This window comes from Nanorana parkeri, unplaced genomic scaffold (assembly GCF_000935625.1).
Source record: "Nanorana parkeri isolate BGI_ZX_2015 unplaced genomic scaffold, ASM93562v1 scaffold778, whole genome shotgun sequence".
Taxonomy (NCBI): domain Eukaryota; kingdom Metazoa; phylum Chordata; class Amphibia; order Anura; family Dicroglossidae; genus Nanorana; species Nanorana parkeri.
In genome coordinates, this window is record NW_017307046.1 from 498,080 (window position 1) to 522,771 (window position 24,692).

Sequence of the window (24,692 nt, forward strand, 5' to 3'; positions counted from 1 at the left end):
AAGAAATGTGAGGGCCAACTGATGACAAACTCCAGCCAATCAGTTTTTTGTTTTTTAATAGTGTAGAGGAAGGTTAGACCCTCCCTCAGGCTTTTATTGCTGTCTGAATCTCCGAGACGATCACTCCTCTTTCTGTTCCAGAGACCCCATTATATGTTGTGCCATCTGTTGGGAGTGTGGGGAAATGTTTCAAGCACAGTAATTAAAAATTGACAGTGGTGCTAATTAGGGATGCACCGATACCGATACTAGTATTCGTACTCGCCCAAATGCGCCGATACTTACCTCTGATACCGGAACTTCTAGGGATAGCACATATCTCTCTGAACGCCAGTGCGGAGGGGGCATGGAGCCAGCTTCCTTTCCAATCAGGAAGTCGGGAGGTGGGTTATGACCCGGCTTCCTAATTGGCTAGGAAGCCGGCTTATCTTGTTGCTAGGCAGCCTGGCTTTCTGACCAATGAGGAAGCCGAACGGCAACCTCATGGCTCGCAAGCCGGCTTCCTGATTGGTGAGGAAGCCAGGCTGCCCAGCAACAAGTCAAGCTGGCTTACTAGCCAATCAGGAAGCCGGACAACACCTCATGGTTTGCAGCCAGGCTTCCTGATAAAATCGGGGCACACGGCACCAGTACTCGGTGTCGACAAGTACTCAAAAAAACCCCCGACATCATTGCATTCATAGTGCCAATCATCCATACGCCAAAATAAAAAATTAAACCTTGACTAAAGTTGAAATTCAATTGTTATGTTTTTAGCTGTAAAGACACCAAAGTACTCCAAAGAAACTCCACAGGAAGAATATACAAAGCTCTAATAGAAAACTGAACCCCGGATCTTGGCACTGCAAGGCAAGAGTGCTAACCATGCTCCCTCTAATGGTTTTATTCACACCTATGTGTTCTTGTTTTTGGATGTGCAGTGCAGGCACATTACATGTATCACACATGTTTCACATGCCCAATCTCTATGCAAGGCAGTTTTGCTGAAAAACATGGAAGCAAGCAGGACTTTTTCAATGAAGAATGCCTGCAATGTGAACTGGGCCTTATGCAAAAATGTTGTATGCTAGCCGAGGAGTAAAAGAACATGTTCTCTAATCTCTACCTATTGGCAGACAAAGTAAAAGTGTTACAGATATTTACACATTCAAATTTCCAGGACAGAAATAAAGTAGAAAAAAAATACTCACCCTTTCCATCTGTTGCAGAGGCTTCCTGTAGGTGGCGGATTGACCTGGTAAGAGAGACAAACTGTAACTGCAGTACATTTCAGAGCTGAAACGCAATTAAAAACACCCAAAACAGTGCAGTCCCATAGAAAGCTGTATGGAAACCGCACTGAGCAACGCAGCAAAAAAAAAGGGTGAGGGACGGTTCGGATTGCGCCGAGCCGCATGAACGGTCCCCATAGTAGTGTAGGGGATTGTTCATATCAGCAGATCCACGCGGCCGAACCGCCCTGGTGTGAACTGGGCCTAAGGCATATCTACTAGCTTAGACCCCATTCCCACTGAGCGACATGGTGAATCGCGCGTTTTTCCATGCGATTCCGTGCTGAGCGGCATTGAGCTACAATGCACATTTTATTGCGCTACGTAGCGCGACTTTTGGGACGGAATTTGTCGCTGCTACATTGGGCTCTAACCAATCAACAGCGGTCTTGATGTGACATCATTCTTTCCTTCCATTTTGCAGTGCAAAAGTGACCCTTCCGTAGCGCGATATCGTGCAATATCGCCGGTAAGGCGCGACACCATTGAGTCTATTGGGGCCGAATCGCGCGACATCCCCCTGAAAAAAGGGTCATGTACGAGCTACAAGCTTGAGCGACAAGCTACAGGCGACATGGAGCTGTGAGATGTGAACAGCTCCATTAAAAAGCATTGGACGAGCTACATTGAGCAATTTCGGGGCAGAAATCGCGTGACAAACCGCGCAGTGTGAACGGGGTCTTAGAGGGATAGCTGCATATTTCTAAAAGATACATTTCTGTGCAAAGAGCACACACACCCAATAAACTTCTATTGGTGATTGCGACTGCTATCCTGGACAATGGGATCCATCATTGAGATGCAAAGTGCTTGCACTTCATGCAAAATATGCATTTGCCTACATCATGGTGCTTAAGAGCTGTGAAACCCATAATGCTTTTTGAAAGGCTGCTGCTTATTTATTCTAGAGCTCAATGAGCAATTGTACAATTGTGTGACTAAAACTGTACCAAAGCCAAGGACTGTAAATCAGTGACTTATCTGTTTTGCATTAACAACTGCCCCGGTCACTTCTTTCTGTATTAGGCAATTTTAAGTACAGAAACATTGTATTTCCCCATTTTAAAAACAGCTTACTGTCTGAACAAGGATTGTGGAAAAGCACCATGATTTTTCTCAATTATGACTTTAAAAGTCACCCGTATAGCTTTTCCCCATAGTTCTCCTAAGGGTCACGGGAGAACACAAACTAGTGTCCTCCCGTCACCCAAAGCTCAGTATACCGCGAGCTGCACTGAGACGCCGCAGCCGGGACGGATCCTGACAATGTCTGGATCCACCCAGCTGTACCCGCTCCCTCCAGTTCTGCCAGTCCATGCTGGAGGACCCGTGCAGGGAGGGGGGGAAATCTCTGCAGGGAGCCGTGAGTGAGTCACAGCTCTCTGCAGGGACAGGATCGAGAAGCGAGCGAGCGACGGTATGTGTTCGCTCAATTCCCGATCTATTGAGCCGACGTGTGACAGTTTCATTATCACACGTCGGCTCTAAATTTGAGGCTGAGTGATTTTCACTCGCCTCATAGTGCTCCTTTATAGGGACGTATACCTGGGATGTTCAGAATACACAAGTATAAAAAACACAGGCTTATAGTTTTAAGAGGAATAAAAGCATGTGTATGCACAACATGAGACAATGGACCAGACTCCCAGAGGAGTTGAGACAAAGAGATGAGACACACAATGTGGCAGTGCAGCTATGCACCAGTATAGGCAGACTTGTATCTGCACAATGACTAGAGGAAGTGAAAAGATGAACATCAACTACCTGTGTTGTGATCTCTCAAACCTACACTTATGCTTTCCTGGATAGTGGCAAAGGCCCAGCAGAACATAGGATTCTGGCAGCTAAATGTCTTCAGGAAGTCCCCAATTGCTTTTGCCAAATAAATATGTAAGAGTATCCAAACAAAAATACAGATTGGTTCTGTGATGGGTGATCAAGTGTCCAACCAAGAGAAGTAGCCCTCAAGCTGCAACTTGGAGTGTACACAGGGCTGTGCAGTAGAGATTTAAAGGGAAGGCAAGTATAAGCTGCTGTGCGGGATAATAGGGCTGACCCTGTCACTTTAAAGTGTATGGGCAAAGCAAAGATACACATAAAAAAAATCTAATTTTTTTAAAAGTTTAAATACAGCTAGAATGAGTACCCAAATATATCCTTACATATTTCTGTATTCCCCTGCACAGCAAGACTAAGGCCCCATTCACACGGGAATCAGCCGGCAAGTACAGCTCCGTGCTGCATGCACAGCCGTATCGGGCACCTCCCAGGAAGGACAGGTGCTGCGTGTGATTAGTACGCAGCCCCTGTCCCTCTCTATGGGAGTACGCGGCCGTACGCCCCTCTACGCTCACCTGCACTGCACGTCCTTGTGGGTGAGCATCCTCGTATGCGGACAGGATGGATCCTGTCTATGTCCGAGCCAGGAAACACGCACCCGCATGGACCTGCACTTGAGGTGAGCGTAGGGGGCGTATGGCCTCTTAGCCCTCGTTCACACCTGAACGTTTTGTAGCGCGTTCTACGCTCGACGAACGCTCTACAAAATGCTCAAACATCTAAATTCCATTGTATTCAATGGGTCTGGTTCACACCTTGGCGTATTTCAGCCCGTCCCTAACGCGCTACAAAACGGCCCACGCCTGAAAAGGTACATGTACTACTTTGGGCCGTTTTTGTTGCGCATTTCCATTGGGATACAGCCAAATAGCCCTCGGAAACGCGCGTTTGTCACGCAATTTTTTTTTACAGCGAATCGTGGTAAAAAAACGCGCGACAGACGCGCATATGCAATACGCCTAGGTGTGAACCAGGGCTTAGTCCCATAGAGAAAGACAGGGGCTGCATACTAATCACACGCAGCACTTGTCCTTCCCGGGAGCTGCCCGATACGGCTGTGCACGGAGCTGTACGTGCCAGTCGATTCCCGTGTGAATGGGGCCTTAGACTGGGGGAGGGTGGGAGAGCAGTGTAAGCCAATGTCCTCTTGATAAAACAGTAGCTTGCTGACAGAGAGAGAGTAGAGTGAGAACCTCACAAGTTCAGAGATGCTGGTTCAATGTCCAATTGGCCAGCTGGGTTAGGTGGGTGACCAAGCTGTACTGCCTAACTGCAGTCGAGAAAGTTAGGCCATGGACATAACTGTTCTGCCTTGAGTGCAGAACGTCTGACTAGTAGGCCTTCCTTGTACATGATGTTTATCATAGCAGAACAACCTAGTAGACTTACCATATAACTGGGAACAAGATGGCGCCACAACACAGGAGGTCTACAAGGAACAGGATTTCTTTCCACAGCCCATACTCTGTCGTGCCCTGCTCTGTAGACTCTATGATGATGTAAGCTACATTAGCTAGTACCTGCCAACAGAATCAAGGCATTAAAATGCATGCATGCGACCTTTGTTCAAAAACAGTTAAAGCAATATTGCTTAGTTCACATTAACTCAGTTCATTGTAAAATATAGTATTTCCATTTCCTGCAACCAGTTTTGGCTCCTCCCAAGAATGTAGAATTCACTCAGACTTTGCACAAATTAAGTTCAGATTTTCAAACAAGCTTTCAGCATGTCAAAGATACACTGGGGACGGGGGGACAAATCTCCACCGGGATCCAGAGAGATGCCGTGAGCAGGAACATTCACTTTTCAATGTTAAAAAAACGTAGTAACAGTTTACTTTAAAGGGCAGGTCTACTTGAAGTGCGCAAGTGTCAACAAGCGCTCACCTGCAGAGGAATCACAATCATGAAGATCTTTTTGTCCTTGTCAGACAGGATGTGTTTCACAAAGGCCCAGCCTGTTCCAATCAGTGCAATGGTGATGAACAGCAGTGCCCCTTTCAGCCTGATGAATGAGAAAAATGGGGATTAGCTTGCAGTAAAAGGCCTTTAGACCTTGGAAAACAGATCAGAATACTAACTGGAAATGTTACAGTGAAAGATGAAGCCTATTGAATAGGTTGGAAAACTGGCCAAAAACACAAACTAAATCCATCTAATGTCTGATCACTGAAGTACAATCAGTGAAAAATGAATTCTGATTGCTTTGCATTCCAGGTATTAAAACACAGTCGTCTTTCGTTTCTAAGAGCTCAGTTATATAGTTCTAGGTAGTGCGCTTCAGTCAGACAGGGGAGTGACGGGAAGAAAAAGTAAGGAGGGCAGCAATGAAGTGAACCTGCTTCTCTGCCCTGTATGGGTAAAGCACAGGCTCTTTAAAGGGCCTGTTCCCATGATTATCAAGTCCTGATCAGGTGCGGATCTGCAGACGCGGTGCTATGTGTTTTGCTGCGTTCCAGTTAAACAAAAATAAAATATTTAAATTTTTTTTGTGCTGGAGTTGGGCTGTCAGTATGTTAGCTGCAGTGCGTTTTTGACGCGTTTTGCGCTTACGGACCATTTCCTGGCCGTACAAAATGTGACATGCAGTATTTTTTCTGTCCTAACCTGAACGGACTGCGCACGTGAGAACTGTAGCCCATAACACACATAGGGATACATTTTTAGTGCAGGAGCGTACGGATCAGGTCAGCACAGAAAACGGACGTCGTGTGAACAGGCCCTTAGGGGTAAAGCTATGCCAACAAGTAAGATTAAGGGCTTTTCACACCATGGCCAGTCAGCTGCATTTTTCAGCACAACTCCACACATGTATGGTGTGAACAGGGTACATAAACAAATTGTTTTCCGTGTACTCTGTTCACATTATACACGGCGGTGGTGTGCGAAAAAAAAAGCTTAACAGACAGAGGGGAATCTATCAAAACTGGAGCAGGCAGCATCTGGAGCAGTTGCCCATGGCAACCAATTAGCATCTCTCTTCAGTTTGCTGAGGTAAGACTTGAAAATGAGACAGGGAAGCTGATTGGTTGCAGTGCAAATCTTCTCCACATTTTCTCTGCTCCAGTTTTGATAAATTCCCCTCACTGTGTCCTAAAAGAGAATGGCTGAAATACTTGCCTTTCGTCTGGGAAAACTCCAAACTGTGATCAAAAGCCTAGGTATTTGATCATGTGATCACTGTTGTGGTGGAGAATTAACCAATTTTCACTCTGGTCCTCCCTTTCAACAGAAATCACATGGCATAAACTTCTGAACATGTGACAAACAAGTGCATTTAAAATTACACCATTCCTCCATCCCAGCAAGACAATGAATGTGGTTTTAATGTTAACATAGGAGCATAGTTCCACTGTTTCCAATGCAGTTTCCACAGTTTGTCTAAGTTTATATTGGGGTTATGTCCTTAATGTAGATTTAAAGCCCATTTACACCTTTGTAAGTGATTTGTTTTTTGTGGTAATGTAGAGGCGCGGGGGTGATGTATATGTGTGTGTGTTGTTATCTGTAAACTGCAATCAGCTGATTCCTATCTGCTCTGCTGAGCTTGTGTTCTGTGTGTGAGGGAGATCTCCTGCACTTGTTGTGTCTGTAGACCTTCTCCGTCACTGTGTTCTGTGTGTGTGAGGGAGATCTCCTGCACTTGTTGTGTCTGTAGACCTTCTCCGTCACTGTGTTCTGTGTGTGTGAGGGAGATCTCCTGCACTTGTGTCTGTAGACCTTCTCTCTGTCATTGTGTTCTGTGTGTCTGAGAGAGATCTCCTGCACATGTTGTGTCTGTAGACCTTCTCTCTGTCATTGTGTTCTGTGTGTCTGAGAGAGATCTCCTGCACATGTTGTGTCTGTAGACCTTCTCTCTGTCACTGTGTCTGTGTGTCTCTCAGATCTCTCCCTCTCCAGGGCCAGGATTTACTCTGAGACTGAGAGGACAACTAAAAAACAGTAAGTTTTTGTGTTTATATCCAGGATCTGCATATGACGGCATCATCTACACAACGTGTACATTGCTGGCATACTTTTTTTTTTTTTTTTTATGATTGCTTTGCATTCCAGGTATTAAAACACAGTCGTCTTTCGTTTCTAAGAGCTCAGTTATATAGTTCTAGGTAGTGCGCTTCAGTCAGACAGGGGAGTGACGGGAAGAAAAAGTAAGGAGGGCAGCAATGAAGTGAACCTGCTTCTCTGCCCTGTATGGGTAAAGCACAGGCTCTTTAAAGGGCCTGTTCCCATGATTATCAAGTCCTGATCAGGTGCGGATCTGCAGACGCGGTGCTATGTGTTTTGCTGCGTTCCAGTTAAACAAAAATAAAATATTTAAATTTTTTTTGTGCTGGAGTTGGGCTGTCAGTATGTTAGCTGCAGTGCGTTTTTGACGCGTTTTGCGCTTACGGACCATTTCCTGGCCGTACAAAATGTGACATGCAGTATTTTTTCTGTCCTAACCTGAACGGACTGCGCACGTGAGAACTGTAGCCCATAACACACATAGGGATACATTTTTAGTGCAGGAGCGTACGGATCAGGTCAGCACAGAAAACGGACGTCGTGTGAACAGGCCCTTAGGGGTAAAGCTATGCCAACAAGTAAGATTAAGGGCTTTTCACACCATGGCCAGTCAGCTGCATTTTTCAGCACAACTCCACACATGTATGGTGTGAACAGGGTACATAAACAAATTGTTTTCCGTGTACTCTGTTCACATTATACACGGCGGTGGTGTGCGAAAAAAAAAGCTTAACAGACAGAGGGGAATCTATCAAAACTGGAGCAGGCAGCATCTGGAGCAGTTGCCCATGGCAACCAATTAGCATCTCTCTTCAGTTTGCTGAGGTAAGACTTGAAAATGAGACAGGGAAGCTGATTGGTTGCAGTGCAAATCTTCTCCACATTTTCTCTGCTCCAGTTTTGATAAATTCCCCTCACTGTGTCCTAAAAGAGAATGGCTGAAATACTTGCCTTTCGTCTGGGAAAACTCCAAACTGTGATCAAAAGCCTAGGTATTTGATCATGTGATCACTGTTGTGGTGGAGAATTAACCAATTTTCACTCTGGTCCTCCCTTTCAACAGAAATCACATGGCATAAACTTCTGAACATGTGACAAACAAGTGCATTTAAAATTACACCATTCCTCCATCCCAGCAAGACAATGAATGTGGTTTTAATGTTAACATAGGAGCATAGTTCCACTGTTTCCAATGCAGTTTCCACAGTTTGTCTAAGTTTATATTGGGGTTATGTCCTTAATGTAGATTTAAAGCCCATTTACACCTTTGTAAGTGATTTGTTTTTTGTGGTAATGTAGAGGCGCGGGGGTGATGTATATGTGTGTGTGTTGTTATCTGTAAACTGCAATCAGCTGATTCCTATCTGCTCTGCTGAGCTTGTGTTCTGTGTGTGAGGGAGATCTCCTGCACTTGTTGTGTCTGTAGACCTTCTCCGTCACTGTGTTCTGTGTGTGTGAGGGAGATCTCCTGCACTTGTGTCTGTAGACCTTCTCTCTGTCATTGTGTTCTGTGTGTCTGAGAGAGATCTCCTGCACATGTTGTGTCTGTAGACCTTCTCTCTGTCATTGTGTTCTGTGTGTCTGAGAGAGATCTCCTGCACATGTTGTGTCTGTAGACCTTCTCTCTGTCACTGTGTCTGTGTGTCTCTCAGATCTCTCCCTCTCCAGGGCCAGGATTTACTCTGAGACTGAGAGGACAACTAAAAAACAGTAAGTTTTTGTGTTTATATCCAGGATCTGCATATGACGGCATCATCTACACAACGTGTACATTGCTGGCATACTTTTTTTTTTTTTTTTTAGCAATACCCCCACAGAAGGGGGCAAAATGTCCTTTAAAGCGGACCTTTACCTCCTTTGACTAAAAATCACATCAGCATGCTGCTCTGCATACGGATATGAAATCTTCTTGCATTCATTAAACAAACATTTTTATTTTAACTCACAATTTTTGTTTTCTACTTCCTGGTCCACTTGAGCACAAAGGATGTAATTGTGCGCAAGCATTGCATCCTGGGAAGGTTACATCAGCAGAGCATTGCAAGGAAATGTCATCTGTAATCTAACAAGATCTCAAGGAAAGGCATTTACCTCCCCTGAGATGATGTGCATGGGTCACATGTCCTAGTCACATGTGCCAGAGTTCCAGGAAGTAAAGGGAGATATATTAATTTGCACTTAGTTAAAATGAGAACTATGAGGGGAGTGCTTTTCACCCACCTCATAGTTCTAGCCGACCTGTGACAATGAGACCGTCACAGGTCAGCTCAATAGATCGGGAGGTGAGCGAACACATACCGGCTTTCGCTAACCTCTCGATCCTGTCACGGCTCTCTGCCGTGACAGGGGAGGGGCTGGATTCCCCCCTCCAATCCGCCAGTGCTGACTGGCGGAACGGACGGGTACAGCTGGCTCTGCCTCTAGATAGGCAGAGCCAGCTGTCAGTCACGCAGCTGGGCGGATCCCGGCACAATTGTCGGGATCCGCTTCAGCTGCGGCGTCTCAGTATACAGCGAGCTACAGATCGCTGTATACTGAGTCTAGGGTGACGGGAGGACGCTAGTTTGTGTCTTCCCGTTACCCTAAAGAGAACTATGGGGAGAGAACTAAAAGACTTAACCCCATAGTTCTCCTTTAAAAAAAAAATGGTCACTGTAGAAGAATGGGGAGGAAAAGAAAAATAAGATATTGAATAATCTATAAGTATGTGTTTGTAGATTGTCATTACTACACTTGTCCAAAGATGCCTTTGTTGTCATTTTGAAAATATGAGTAAAGTTCTCCTTTAAGTCGTGCTTAATGGAGGTCTAATCTAAATAAACCCTGGACAGTGTTATGTCAATTTTCTACTCACAAGTGAGTGATGTAGTACACCACAGCCCATCCTTCAATGGGATATCCTTGAGTTGCGATATAATGATAATCGATCTAAAGCAAAAAACACAATAAAACCATTATATTAGTACTGTGTGCATCTCCTAGACTCACAACTCAGGTCATAATATTAGTTCACAGACAATAAAACACTTAGCACAACAGTCCAGTACCAAATTATGGGTGTTCACTAGAAGGTCTGAAAATTCATTGCTAAATGGTGGGACTAATTGTCAGGAGGGGACAGAAATCAAGGCCCTGCCTACAGCCTGACACTGGAATCCACAATGCTCCAGCAGTATCATAACCAAGTTTTAAGACCTAACAAGTTCACCTGATAAACAAAAAACAACTTTGATTTTAGTGAGCCATACTAATAGCAGCCTCCAGCCATCCAGCGCAGTGTGTCCCATCCACAGGAAAGAATGGGACCATTGTGCGAGTGACCAGTAGGAAAAAGATCCTGGCTGCAATGTTTTTCTTGCAAACGTTATGTGGTGTCTGGCAGGACAGCACAGTGAAGATCGCAGTAGTGGGGAGGAAGGCAAGTATTTACCAGGCAGGCTGAGTTGGGGGTTTACTTATAGCCCAAGACCATGCAGGAGAACCTTTCCAGGTTTATATCCGCATACACGCCTTAGCCTCATCTTCTAACCTCCAACAATACAAAATTGTCTTAAAACAAATTTGTTTATATGCCCAAGTAGCACAGCTCCTGCTGTACTTCCCTGCTGCTCTGCCTGCAAGTCCTGCAGGTCTCTTAGACCTCAGCGCTTTCCCCACTTTCCTCCAGGCCATTCAAAAACAAAGCCTGGGGGCATTGCTTTGTGACTGGCCAGGAAGAGAGTTGGTTGGAGATGTGACCGCAGCACTGTCTTACAGCCGGAGTGGCCCGGATGTACAGCAGGAGCTGTACTACATTGGGCAAGTAAACAAAAAATGTAAAATCAAGCTTTATATATATCCATGTACCGTATTTTGCGCTCCATAAGGCGCACCGGACCATAGGACGCAGGCAGGTTCTGTGACAGTTTGTGACAGAAGCTGCAGTTAGTGACAGCAGAGACAGGTGGCGCTGTGACTACAGCGCCACGGTCTCAGTGATCACACAGAGCAGACGAAGAACGGACGTTCTTCGTCTGCTCTAGGGGCTCTATGGTGAGCTCCTATCCCATGGTCACGGGTCCCACAGGGGAGCGGGGACCCCGAAAACCATGGCGGAGGGGCGGACCCGATCACCGCCACTCGGTTTTAATACAAGTGATCTGAATAGATCACTTGCATGAAACGAGCAGTGGGTCCCACTGTACATTTAGCTCTGCTTTAGCAGGGCTAAATGTACAAAAAACTACCTGCCCGGCGTCCGAAACTGCATGTCCCGGGCGTTGGGCAATAGGGATTGGCTCCATAAGACGCACACACATTTCCCCCTGCCTTTTGGGGCAAAAACATTTTTCCCATGCCTTTATGGAGCGAAACATACGGTATTTTGTTTTTTCCATTTGTTTCCTTTTCACATGCAATGTTTTTCTTTTGCCATCAATACTTCTGCCTTCTCTCAATCCTTTCCTTTTTGAATGTATTAGCCCAAGGCCAATTTACTGTATCAGCAGGGGACTGTCTGTGTGTAATCTGGCATCCCCACCATCCCATAACGCATAAACATATTACAAGGGTAGACTGTAAATGTAGTAAAAACAGTCTAAATGCCATAAGGCACTGGTTTACATCTTACGTCAATAAACTGCATGAAAGAGAACCATTCAAAAGAATGTGAATGTTCAGTCTTATTTATACGGTCTTAAAATGTAAATATGCTTCCTCGTTTAGCTTCATGCACAAACCTAAAAAGTTATAGGATATCTGTGCTAAAAGGAATAGGTGGACTGCCATTGCTGATGATCTTCTGAAAATATTAGTGGGGGTCTATGGCTTCAGTAATATCTGATACTCTGAGCTAGAACAGGTATGCAATCAATGAAAGTCAGAACAAAGTCAGGGCTCCTATTTGCATACCTTTTTGAGGTCACTCACTCAGAAACCAGAGTATTCTCAATTAACCCTTTGCAGACTGTTCTACAACCTTACACAATAATTCTACTGTACAGTGTGCGTAAAGCAAATATGTCAGTATTAATAATAATTTTTTTAAAAAGCAGCTCTGACTATCTGGCAACGTAACAAGCAAGCTCTGACACTACTAGAAGCTGCAGACCTTTGCCCCTCAGAACAGCCCAGCATTTGTGCATAGTGCTTGCAGGTATGTGCACTTCCCCCTAAGTACCAGTGACAGCAGTTTCTTTTTTATGATGGGGACAGAATTGTTTTAAATGGACATATAGGGATCACTTTTACAGTTGGCTAGCTTGGCCACGTATTGCTATATATTACAATATGAAAGTTTGCTAAAAGTGTGTAGTACCAGTGTGCAGATGGTTAACTAGACTGAGCACAGACATTTTTTGAGTTTAGAGAGTCTGTGAGGCTATTGGATTAGCACCAACAGTCTGATGAGTAGTATTTTTAGAATGGAAGCGGAAGCCGCCATACTTCCTCACTACTGGTTTCATTTATGAAATAATGGGACTGGGACATAGTCGATTAACCAAATTAAGGTGCATAAATTATATCCTTCAAAAGGGTTGCCTGCATATCTGTGACAATTAAATATTGAATATTCAGATTTCTACATATGTCCAATCTTGACTGGTTCTCTTTAAGTAAGCCTGCACAGTTATAAAAATTATGAAAATTCTTGCATTAGTCCAATTGCGACTGGTTCTCTTTAAACAAAGGCAGATGTGTAAATTGCATCTGCTATTGCTTGATTTATGTAGGAGCAGAACTTTATTCGTTTCCAGACCCATTTTATTCCTTTCTGGCTAATAAAAGAAACACGTCTCTGGCCATTCTTTGATATTCGGGCAAAAATTGTATATGCTGTCCTTTATTAGTTGACCAACATTATATTTTTGTAAAAAGGACAAATATCAAAGTACAGGGCTGCCTGAACCTGCACAGTACTGTTTCATAGACTTGAATGGGTTATATTCATACTAGGGATGCAACGAAATAGAATTTTGAGACTGAAACCGAAAATTAAGTTTTTCCCCCCAACCTTTTCTAAATTATTTTTAAATTATTTTCTTTTTTACTTTACTGTTGGGGCTCTAGGGAAATATCAGGGAGTCTAAAAAGTCACCTGATATTTCCCTTTTAAAATAGAATAAGAAATTGAGGACACAGCATCCTCAATCTCTTTTTCTGCAGCCCCAGCACGGAATGAACAGGAATCCTCTATACTGAGTGTTGCCATTCATTCATAACTTGGAGATAGTATGAGTTACTTTGGCCACAAAGTATGAATGAATAGGAAGGGATGTCGATCACTTCCTATTCATTCATAACTGGCACATAGTTACTCATACTATGTCCAGTTATATACAAACATTCTGTGATTAGCTGATTGCTGAATGTTTGAACTCCGCTCTCCATCCTGGAATGGCTGTTACAGAAGGTAGAGCAGAGCGGTGCAGGAGGAGAGTTCTGCCTCCCGTGACATCACAGAGCTCTCCTCTAGTCACCGCTCTCCATCCTGACACAGGGGGCCAAGCCGGGAGGTGAGCCTGGCTTCCTGTAATGATTGCACTGCTCTCCATCCTGATACGAGGAGGACGAGCCAGGGAGGTGAGCTCGGCCTCCTGCAGCGCTGTCACTGCTCTCCTCCCCCACCGCTCAGCATGCTGAAACCTTCTCTCCTCCCCGCATCGGAAGGCACACAGATCGGCACCCAGCGAGGAGGAGAGAAGCTGAGATGCACTTAATTTTTGGCCACAGTTTCGGCATTTTGCCAAAAGTGCCATTTTCGGCCGAAGTGTTTCAGAAGCAATGTCCAATTCAAGTCCACAGGACGTCCAATTCATGGGTTGTGCTCATACTGCTGAAGCAACGTCCAGTTCAAGGCTATGAGATGCCCAGTTCAAGTCAATGAAAAGACACTAGACTTTTACCAGCTGGCATGTAGACAAACGTGGGAAGCCGCCACCGCTGGATAAGGCAAGTAAGCCCCTCCCGAGGGGGGATGTCAGCATAGTTTATTTAGAGGGGCTGGGGCTTAGATATATATGGAAATTGTCCTCTAATGACTATAGCTGGGTTTAACTCTTGAGCAAAGCTCAGATATAGCTTACTGCAAATGTTAGGAAAAATCTGATGTAAACAGCTTCGATAACAGGACACTTACTGCATGGAACACCAAAGACAAGGACTTGGTGAAGGGTAGAGCAGCCATCAGCCAATGGATCTTGAATACATCACTCCTATAGCAGAAAAAAAAAAGAGGTTATTCCTGCTCTTTACAAACACAGACATTCAGGTACACGTCTCTGCAATGCACACAAAGCAGCCTATTGCCTGAAAAGACCTCTCTGTGTAGCCCAAAGCAACCAATCAAATTTATCCTTACACTTTACCTTTTCTACAACTTTCTCACTGACAAGTTTTTTCTGTTTATTCGTACCTGGGCCCAATATAAGAGGATTTCATTTTTTTTTTAATATAAACTTTATTTTCCAATAGCTATTTTAAAAGGAGAACTATGAGGCGAGTGATTTTCACTCAACCTCATAGTTCGAGCCGACGTGTGACAATGAAACTGTCACAAGTCGGCTCAATAGATCGGGAAGTGAGCGGACACATACCGTCGCTCGCTCACTTCTCGATCCTGTCCCTGCAGAGCTGTGACCGTCACTCACGGCTCCCTGCAGGGATTCCCCCTCTCCCCGGTCCGATCCTCCAGCGCTGACTGGAGGAACAAACGGGGGAGGGGCGGGTACAGCTGGCTCTGCCTGTAGATTGGCAGAGCCAGCTGTCAATCACGCAGCTGGGTGGATCTCGACAGTAATGTCTGGATCCGTCCCGGCTGCGGCGGTCTCAGTATACCGCAAGCTATAGCTTGTGATATACTGAGCTTTGGGTTACGGGAGGACGCTAGTATATGTCCTCCGGTGACCCTTAGGAGAACTATGGGGAAAAACACTCAACCCATAGTTCTCCTTTAAGCCCTTTGCATTGGGGGGGAGGGGCGACTTTCCATTTTCATAATTGACAACAGTTAGGTTAGGGTAATTCTAGCAGCCATTTGTTCTGTATATATTAATGCTCCATGCATGTAAAAATCACCCATATAAGCAACAATCATTGTAAAAATGGTGCCGACTAGTAGGATCCAAGTGAAATAATATTCAAAGAGGACAAGACATTTTTTCAAAATAAACCAAATTAATTGCATATGTGAAAGGCTTAAATGTGTTGTAAATGTGAACTTGAGCTTTAAAATATATAGCCATCCTTTTTTGTGGCCCTTCAAAATGCTCATAATAAAAAGGCAAGTGAAGCGCAAATAGATAATCTGTTAAATGAGACTGTGCAGTTATCCGATTTATGTTCAGAAGCACCAAGGATGAGAGTCACTGGGATTATAGAAGACAATTCTCATTTTATCAAAAGCAGGCTATACTACTGCAGGACAAAAGCCCCTGAGAAAAGAGGTTCTATTAAAATGATCATTTTATTAAAGTGTCCCTGCCATCCTCCCTCCTTTGTTCACCCTAAGTATCCCAAAACATTAAACTACAAAATAATGTATTGCTGTAATATCATATAAACTCAATAAATACACTAGGTTTCCCCCAATGTTCTACCCAATTACAAATTCTTCCCTTCTTTTCTTAATCTCGCACAACTGTTAACTGTGGCCACTCGTAATGTATTAGGTTTCGGAATGGGCCATTTATATTTGTGTGCTGCATTACGCACATTACTGAAGTCCATAGTAAAGCACATTAAAAGGAGAACTACGAGGCGAGTGCTCTTCACTCACCTCATAGTTCTAGCCGACCTGTGATAATGAGACTGTCACAGGTCGGCTCAGTAGATCGGGAAGTGAGCGAACACATACCGGCGTTCGCTCACCTCTCGATCCTGTAACAGTAATTACTACCGTTGCAGTGGGGCTGCCACTGCAAGGGTAGATTTTCTTCCCCTGGAGATAGGCTTTAGTGCAACACAAGAGAACATTTTAATTTGTTTTTTTGCATGCGTTAAACACACCGCAGCGGACCGCCTCTGTGCGAATGGGCCCTTATCTTTTTTTTTTTAGAGCTATGCTAGCTAAAAAAATCTTCAGCATCCAACACACTTCCAAGTGTGTTGTATCGGGCGGTATCCATCACTCCCAGAAGAGTTCTGGCGGCTGACGATTTTTCAGCTGTCATACCTCTTGAAGAGAATGGACATCTGGGTCTGCACCCTTGGTAAGTATTATTCATCTTCTTTTGTAAGGACCATTTAAAAAAAAAAAATTGGGGGGGGTTGCTTTAAATGTTTAAGACTCTGAGGACACTTGGTTCAATATTTGTTGGTTCACTGAATAGAACAAGCAAGGAGGATGGAAGTTTATACTTTCTCTTCACTGGCTACAAGCTGGTTTCAGGTTAATGACTCACTAGATAGTGAAGCTGCTGTCAGTAGGACATCAAAGGCAAGCTTGTATTTCTATTAACCTAAAAGTAAAGGTAACACGAAGCAGCCAACTACAAATAAGGTTGTCGCCACATTTAAGGGCCAACAGGGAGGCTAGAGAAGAGAGACAGGAGCTGATTCAAATCAAGCTTGGAAGACTTAGAAGATGACATTCACATATTACTTCAGCTGTCTGTATCTCTAGATCTGCTGACCGTTTTCACTGAAGGTAACCTCTGCTTATTGGGTTTATCTCCCCATATGCTTAGTTTAAATTGCCGAAGTGTGTGACACCTTATAGACCCACAGATAACCATAAGGACCTTCACAGATCATTATTTAATCATATTAACCCACGTTTTTTTAGATGCCCTCTCAAAAATATTTCACATGAGCAGTTTTCCAGTAAGATCATTTATGGCAGACTGACAATACACCTGACACTCTCAAAAGAATGTGAAATTTTTTTAAATGGAACCTGCTGATCGACTTTTGGGTAGTTTTCGGTCTATTTTTTTTTTACATCTGAAATAATCAATCATTCATGTTCCTAGTGATATACAGATCTATCTATATGTACACATCTACAGGTGAAACTCAAATAATTAGAATATCGTGCAAAGTTCATTTATTTCACTAATGCAACTTAATAGGTGAAACTAATATATGAGATAGACTCATTACATGCAAAGCAAGATAGTTCAAGCCGTGATTTGTCATAATTGTGATGATTATGGCTTACAGCTCATGAAAACCCCAAGAACCCCAAATCCACAACCTCAAAAAAGTAGATTATTACATGCAATCAATAAAACAAGGATTGTACATAGAACAATATCGGACCTCTGAAAAGTACAAGCATGCATATGTACTCAGTACTTGGTTTGGGCCCCTTTTGCAGCACTTACTGCAATTACTTTTGCACGATATTCTAATTATTCGAGTTTCACCTGTATATCCATCTATATGTATATATATATCTGTCTATCTACAGCTCTCGTCTGGCAGGAATCTTCTTGTGTATGTGTTCATTAACAAATCATTAAAATGTATTGCTGAAAACAACCAGTATAAGTACCTGAATTTAATTTAGAATCAACCCCCTATACAGCAGAGCTCAGACTGAAATACGTAAAAGCAGCACAAATTGTCAATGAAGTGTTAATGCAGAACCAAGACCTAGATGTATTGCTTAACTGTAGGAGAAAAAAAAAAGAAACAGGTCTCTAGGCTGGCTCTGCTGTGTGGTAGAACTGCGTAAATCTCTGGGCTGGATGCACAGGAGTACAAATCCTTTGGCAGATAAAACAGCAACATACGTTATTTCAGCTGTGTATTTAGCAGTGTGCTGGAGTTCAGCTTTAAGGGACCTACTTATAAGGGCTGAAATTAGATTCACAATTGTTCTTTTGGGGATCATTTTCAACAGTTTACCAATTTAGAAAGTGGAACAATTCCCCTCTCATTTCTGCCACATTTTGACAAGGGTGATTGCACCGGCTGTCAAACTGCCCGCAAGCATTTGCCATGTTACTTCCTAGCTCCAGCCCTTTGTTCTGCTATCATTCTGCATGAATATAAATGAGTAGCTAATTCTACACCTGCGCTTCCGTAGGATGTGAACCCAGACCAGGCCGGCAATGAAGAAGAACAGAGCCATTGAGATGTACAGCTTGGGCAAGGGGATTTCATCTGCAGATAGGTAACTGTCAGGGTTTTTTTCTGTAATAAAGATCTGAAAGAAAAAAAAAAAAATCAGAATCAAACCAATAAGTAAAGAACGCTCTATTTTTTAAAATTCCTTTAGCTACCCTTTGTCTGCCCATATAGTTTAACCACATCTTGACCACCGCACACATATGCGGCAGCAAGAAGGTGGGATTTAATGCCCGGTCTCCACATATATGCATTCACTATACTGTGCTAGAAGCATGCTTACTGCCTGCTGCCAGCACAGTGACCAAGCTGTCATTGGCAGCTCCCGGGCACCGTTTACAATCAGGAGCTGGGCTCACGATCATGTGGTCACTTTGATTAGCTGTCACAGGAAACATATGATTGGAAGTCTGTTCCTGTCTGACGTCGCTAAGTTACTGTTAAAGGGGATTAAAGTGAACCTGTGTAGAATGTGCTCTGATTTGGGGGTGCCTTAAAATTAGTGATGAACAACTGAACCTTAAATAAGTGTAGGGTTTATTTACAAATAGGGATATACATACACTCTAATTACAATTAAGGGAATTGGAAAGGGATTGGGATTGGAGGGGGTCAGGATCATTGAGCTAGCTACACCATTCTCTCACTCATTCACACATGCCATGGGTTTTTCTCTATTTTAGAACACGCCTCTCCAGCAGGTCTCAGCGAATCACATTCTTGATTGCAGAGTTCAGAAAGACTTGTCTTGTCCAAAGGTCTTGCTGGTGAGCTAGGTTAGTGCAGATGATCACACAGGAAGAAGGTTCCATCATATGCCCCTGCCTCCCATCCCAGCATATATGCCTTGCTGGCACAGGTGTGGGCAGTAAATAACAGCAGGGGGGTCGGGCTTGCCCCAGGACATGACCGTCTTGGCAGATCTTCATTCATCAGTGTCCAGCCCCAAGAACCCTTTGATGGCCCTCATTTGCATATCAGCCACCTGCTGATTCCATTCAAGATATCAAGGAACCTTTGCATCAAAGCTGTATTACAGATGTCAATTTTATCAGTTCCAACAACCTGATATACCCTAGAAGGCTTCTAAGGAAAAGTGTCACTACAAGGCACGGTACGGATATACTGATTGGTGGGATAAACCACTAAGCAAAGCGGGGGACAGAAGAGATTGACATTCCCTGATGTTCCGTTCCAGTCCCTGCACAGACTTTGGGGGATAACTTCTCTTGACTGAAGTGGTGTTCACGGGCATGGGCAGCAGGGAAGGTAACAACTTCTTTTTTGCAGTTAAAACTTTGATCCTGAAATGTATTCTTGCAACAGAGTTGCTTAACCCCTTCGTGACTGACGACGTACAGTGTACGTCACCAGCATCGGGGCTGTTTAAACAGACTCAAACTCAATCCCCCCTAACTTTAAACGAAAACCAACTTAACCCCTAAGACTTCCTAAAAAGAGAGATTGCCTTATAATTCTTAGAAAAATACACTTACCTCGAGGCTGAATGGATACTGCTCCCTACTTTCTTTAGGACAACTGTGGAAGTACAAGCTGTAGAGTCCCTCCAAAGAGTTTGAGGTCACATTAAATGCAAACTAGAATGTGAATTGGGAAAAAAAAAAAAAAAGTTGAGTTAAGTGGTGTCAGCCCTGCCCATTTTGTCAAAATACTGAATAATGCCCCTTCTACTTATGTCTATAATACAAATATTTATCTGTAGCCAAAGATAGGAACTGGGAGGGCTAATTAGGCTGTTTAAGATAACACAGGGATTGTGGACAAGACACAGGACCACTCTGAATTTCTGAAATGATCAAAACCTATTTGTTGTACTTCCCATGGTAGATTTAACAGTAATAAATGAAGTTCATTGTAAGACCCCGTTCACATTGAGCGATTTATCGCGCGGTAATTCCCGCGATATCGCGGCAAATTACCGCGCGATATCGCGCTCCAATGCAATCCAATGGGACAAAGGGTCCTGCTGTCGCGGGTCGTGTGTCGCTACAGCAGGACCCTTTTTGGAGCGGATTTAGCCGCAATGCAAGCTTGAACGCGACATCGCGCGGCAAATCTCGCGATGTCGCGCAAATATGCAAATCGTGCGACAAACGCGCGATTTGCATATCGCGCAGTGGGAACGGGGCCTTAGGGTTTACACACACTAGAAGACCCAAGTGTGAACCATTTTTTTTTTACACAGAGAAGAGGCATAACGTCTTCCAGGCCTTTATTGTAGGGGTGCGGAAATTAACGATTAATCCGTCGATTAATCGTTAATTTCTTTGATCGATCAAAATTATTTTGATCGATCAAAGTACTCACCTCTCCGCCGGCTTCCGTCGGAGATCCGGTGACGTCACGGAAATCGACGTCACCGGACTCCTCCCCCCCTCCCCGAGTGGCTCTGTCGGCTAACGAAGGGAAGGGGGGAGGAGTCGGGTGATGTAGTTGTCCGTGATGGGTAACGAAGGGAAGGAGGGAGGAGTCCGTTGACGTCGATGTCCGTGACGTCACCGGACTCCTCCCCCTTCCCTTCGTTACCTCAGCTGCGAGGACCCAGCAGCAGCCACCTGATACAGAGACCCGCCTCGATGTTCCCGGCCGCTGTCCCCCCACGCTGGTATGTTTTTTTACAGCACCCTGCTCAAGCTATAGAACATGGAATAGAATATGGCTGAAACTGACTATATTCTATTCCATGTTCTATAATGTCATTGTACTACTAGGAAACTACAAGTCGGCAGTTCAGCTGTGACTTGTAGTTCCCTGTATGATAGAAGGCTGTTTTAATTACTGTCCTCATGAAAGTACTAGTAATACAAAGGCATTATAGAAACATTAAATAGAATATAGTTGACTTCAAAAGTTACTGTACTATAATGGCATTGTATTTTCATGAGGAAAGTAATTAACCTCTTGCCGTCCGCCCGTAGTAAAAAAACGGACGGACGGCACTGCAGCATCTGCAGGTTGCCGTCTCCAGACGGCCATTTTTTTCTGCAATGCTGAGACCCCCTTCTGTATGTGCGTTATAATTAATCGATTAAAAAAAAATTTGATTAATCGAACAGGAAAATTTTAATCATTACCAGCCCTACTTTATTGTGGTCTGTGACTATGCTGGGGAGATTTCTCCTTACAATTAGATGCTGTGACTGGGACAGAAAGGCAATGACCACAATAAAAAAAAATAATTAAAAGTGTTTTGTTGCCATCCCTGTTCCATTTGGAGAGATTTCCCATCAATACCTCTAACCAGACGAGGACAGGGAACCCATTGCTTACACAAACCCCTATTCATAGTAGGATATATTTGTGTGACCTAGAGGAAAGTGTGTCATGCAATGTATGCCAGGGTGCCTCAATAACTGCTGGATATAGTGAAAGGTCGGCTTTCCTAAAATATAAAGTCTGTGACGTGGCTTTTCACATCTTCCAAACACCAGTTCCCTTTGTGGTCCAAGGCATATAATACTCACTGTGGGGTGAAATGCACGCAGCATTATCTCAAAGTCTAAAAATGGTATCTGCATGAAGCGAGCTCCGGTTCCTCCTCTCTAATCATATAAATCAAGTAGTGGGATGCAACATCAACATATACTAAAATATATTGATCCTTCTATGGAGCAAGTAGGTTATCATTTGACTGCCAAACTTTAAATGCACTTTAAAGTCTGAGATCAATAGAAGGATTATGAAACCAATATACCTGAAAGGATGCAACACCCTTTTCAACTTTAATCTGATGACACTGTAACAGAGAAGAAAGAAAGGTAAATTATGTCTGATGTAAAGCATTTGCCTGAAAGACAGATATAAAATGGCGAGAGTTATAAATGTCTGAAGTGATAACTCTTCAGCTGCATTCACACGGGGCGTTCTGGGATTCCTGCGGCAAGAATCACAGATGTCTCCGTTCAGATGTGGCTGCTGTACATATTGAAGTTCTGCATCTGAACGTACACACCTGGGGTTCCTGCCACAAGAATCCATAGGCTCCTGATGCAGGAATACCAGAACACACACAAATGCCCTGTGTGAATGGGGCCGAAGGCGTTTTCAGGAACGTCAATGGCAGACTCCACAAAGAAATATCAATCACTCTGGTGAACTCAAGTCTCTGCACTTGCTGGCACTTCTCTTAGCGTAGCAGTGTGAAGCGCATTTATCACTGCAACAATGGTCAGTGAGGACTGATGTTTGCATCGCAGTCCAAAGCACACAGGCTCCAAGGTGGCCCTGGACACAACCAGAAACACCAACAGGTGTGTGGCCATATTCATTTTATAAAGCCAACTACATGTCAGAGCAAGCACCTTCAGGTCTGCTTGTCCCCAATTAATTCAAACCCCTGAGAGTCACAAAACCCAGGGTGCTCTATTAGGCTGGGTTCACACCATTTTCCAGACCAGATCTGCAACATAGTGCATTGCATTTTTGCCTCGATTTTACCGCGATTGGAATTTAAAAAATAAATTATTTTTTTTTAACTTAAAATGGTCTTACAGGTGCGTTTCATGCGTTTGATGCATTCCAGTGCATTCCAGACCAGGCAAAATATGACAAGCAGTATTTTTCACGTCTGGTACGGAACGGACTGCGCTGGTGGGAACAAAGCCCAGAAAAAGCATAGGGTTACATTTTGGATCCGGAAACAGTCTGGTCTGGAGGTGGTGTGAATGGGCCCTTAGGCCTTATTTACCCAAATGACAGACTGTGTTCAGAGCTCTGCATCCCTCCCAGTACAAATATAAACACTGAGATGTGTGTAAAGATCTGTCACGCAGCTGGGTGGATCGCGGTATACTGAGCTCTGGGTGACAGGAGGATGCTAGTTTGTGTCCTCCCGTTACCTTTAGGGGAACTATGGGGAAAAGCACTGACCCCATAGTTCTCCTTTAATGGCTCTTTCACACCATAGTGTTGTGCTAAACACATTGGATCCATTTGTTTACTGCACACTATTGCTCAGGGCACTGCACTGCACCCTAGGTGCGCTACGGTGCTATTAATTTAAATGGCACCCCAACACACCTCCTGGTGAAAGCATCGGATCCCATGCATTTATCGCAACTATATGATGTGAAAGAGCCCTTAAGTGTGTCAGCCAAGAAAAAAGAAATACAATTAGAATTCTAACATGATACCTTAAAAAAGTTGTTCCATCAAAACAGCCCATCATTCAGGCAATGTGGGAGTTACTGAAAGATGCTGCAGGTATGTGCACCTCTGGGATCCTGCACTTTATACCTGTCAGCAGCATTCAAGAACTCCTGTATTACCTGAATGCTGGGCTGTTCTGACAGGAAAAGCTTTTGTTCTCATAAAGTGACAGTCTCTCTTAAGAGCAGACCTGGAATTGCGCCTTAACATTTCAGCTCAATTGTCAAAAAAGTGCACAGAGAAAGGCCTAAAACCCCCTTCGAGTAGTAAACATTAGATGGTCAGTGGGCAGTCGGGACCGCTTTGAGTGGTGGTGTAGGCCCCCGGAGGAGAGAGGGGGGGAGGGGGGGTGCGGAGCTTTCTTTCTTTATATTTGTCTCTTTCCTTTTCTTCTCTTATTTTTCCTCTTATGTTTCCTTCTGATACCCGCTGGAAGTCAATACTGACAGGGTACAGGAGAGACCTACAAACTAATACACAGTTCCTCTGTGCGGATCTCGACGAGTTTGTGACGTTTCGCAATCTGAATATTATGTGCAGCTAACAAGTGGGGCGGAATGTACCATGTGCAGGAGATAACGTTTTCTTTCTTTCGTTGTATCGTTGTATTCTGTATATCTTTGTGCAAAAAACAATAAAATAAAAATGTTGAATGGAAAAAAAAAAAAAAAGAAAAGGCCTAAAACCAAGGTGGGCTCTGAATTCACTTGAGTGTGGAGTTGACAATCTAGTTCAATCTCCCAGCAGTCCATAATGTAGTGATGGTACCTCCTTGGCAATGTAGGATGCCAGAGGCTTGCCCAGGTTTTGGGGCTTTCTTGTAGTACAGACGCCGTTTTCTTGAAATCTGGACATGCACAAATGTCTAGACACAGGGCCTAAGGACCAGTGAGTTTTCACCCCCCCCTTTATGCTCCTACCTATTAGCAATATGTACCATACAAATCTTTTGTGTTTAAGGTTCTGTGAAGTAAAACAAAATAAATACAAAAGTTAAAGAAAACCAGTTACCAGCTCACTGGCGTTACTTCTTTCCACTACGCCATTGGATTTTTCTGCAGGATTTTTTGAATTTTCTTTAGCCTTTTGTTTTGGCTTTTCATCTGGTTTTGTTACTGGTTTCGGGTCAGGGTTATCTTTATTATTTTTGTCCTCTGAATTGCCTAGACAAAACAATATACATTGCAAGTCAGATATCAAAAGGATATTGTGTAGTACACCAAGGCAACAACCACTGCCCTAATACTGTGACTACCATATCAATACTTGTCTGTTTCTCTTTAGTTTTCTTCCACGTTTGTTTGATACTGTTGAAAGTCTAACTGTTTTACATTTCAGGGGACGTTCACACCATAT

The 24,692-nt window shown here is 43.8% G+C and overlaps 1 protein-coding gene across 1 annotated transcript in view; it reads right to left on the bottom strand.

Moving 5' to 3' along the window:
- GPR107 (G protein-coupled receptor 107) overlaps positions 1 to 24,692 on the bottom strand; it is a 79,315-nt gene that overhangs the window by 35,590 nt on the left and 19,033 nt on the right. The window contains exons 6-14 of the mRNA XM_018564747.1: positions 24,348 to 24,499; positions 21,883 to 21,924; positions 19,664 to 19,765; positions 18,113 to 18,246; positions 14,233 to 14,308; positions 9,970 to 10,043; positions 4,998 to 5,115; positions 4,500 to 4,630; positions 1,191 to 1,234 (exon numbers count right to left, since the gene is read on the bottom strand). Coding sequence (XP_018420249.1) covers positions 1,191 to 1,234; positions 4,500 to 4,630; positions 4,998 to 5,115; positions 9,970 to 10,043; positions 14,233 to 14,308; positions 18,113 to 18,246; positions 19,664 to 19,765; positions 21,883 to 21,924; positions 24,348 to 24,499 — 873 coding nt within the window. The remainder of the gene's footprint in view (positions 1 to 1,190; positions 1,235 to 4,499; positions 4,631 to 4,997; positions 5,116 to 9,969; positions 10,044 to 14,232; positions 14,309 to 18,112; positions 18,247 to 19,663; positions 19,766 to 21,882; positions 21,925 to 24,347; positions 24,500 to 24,692) is intronic.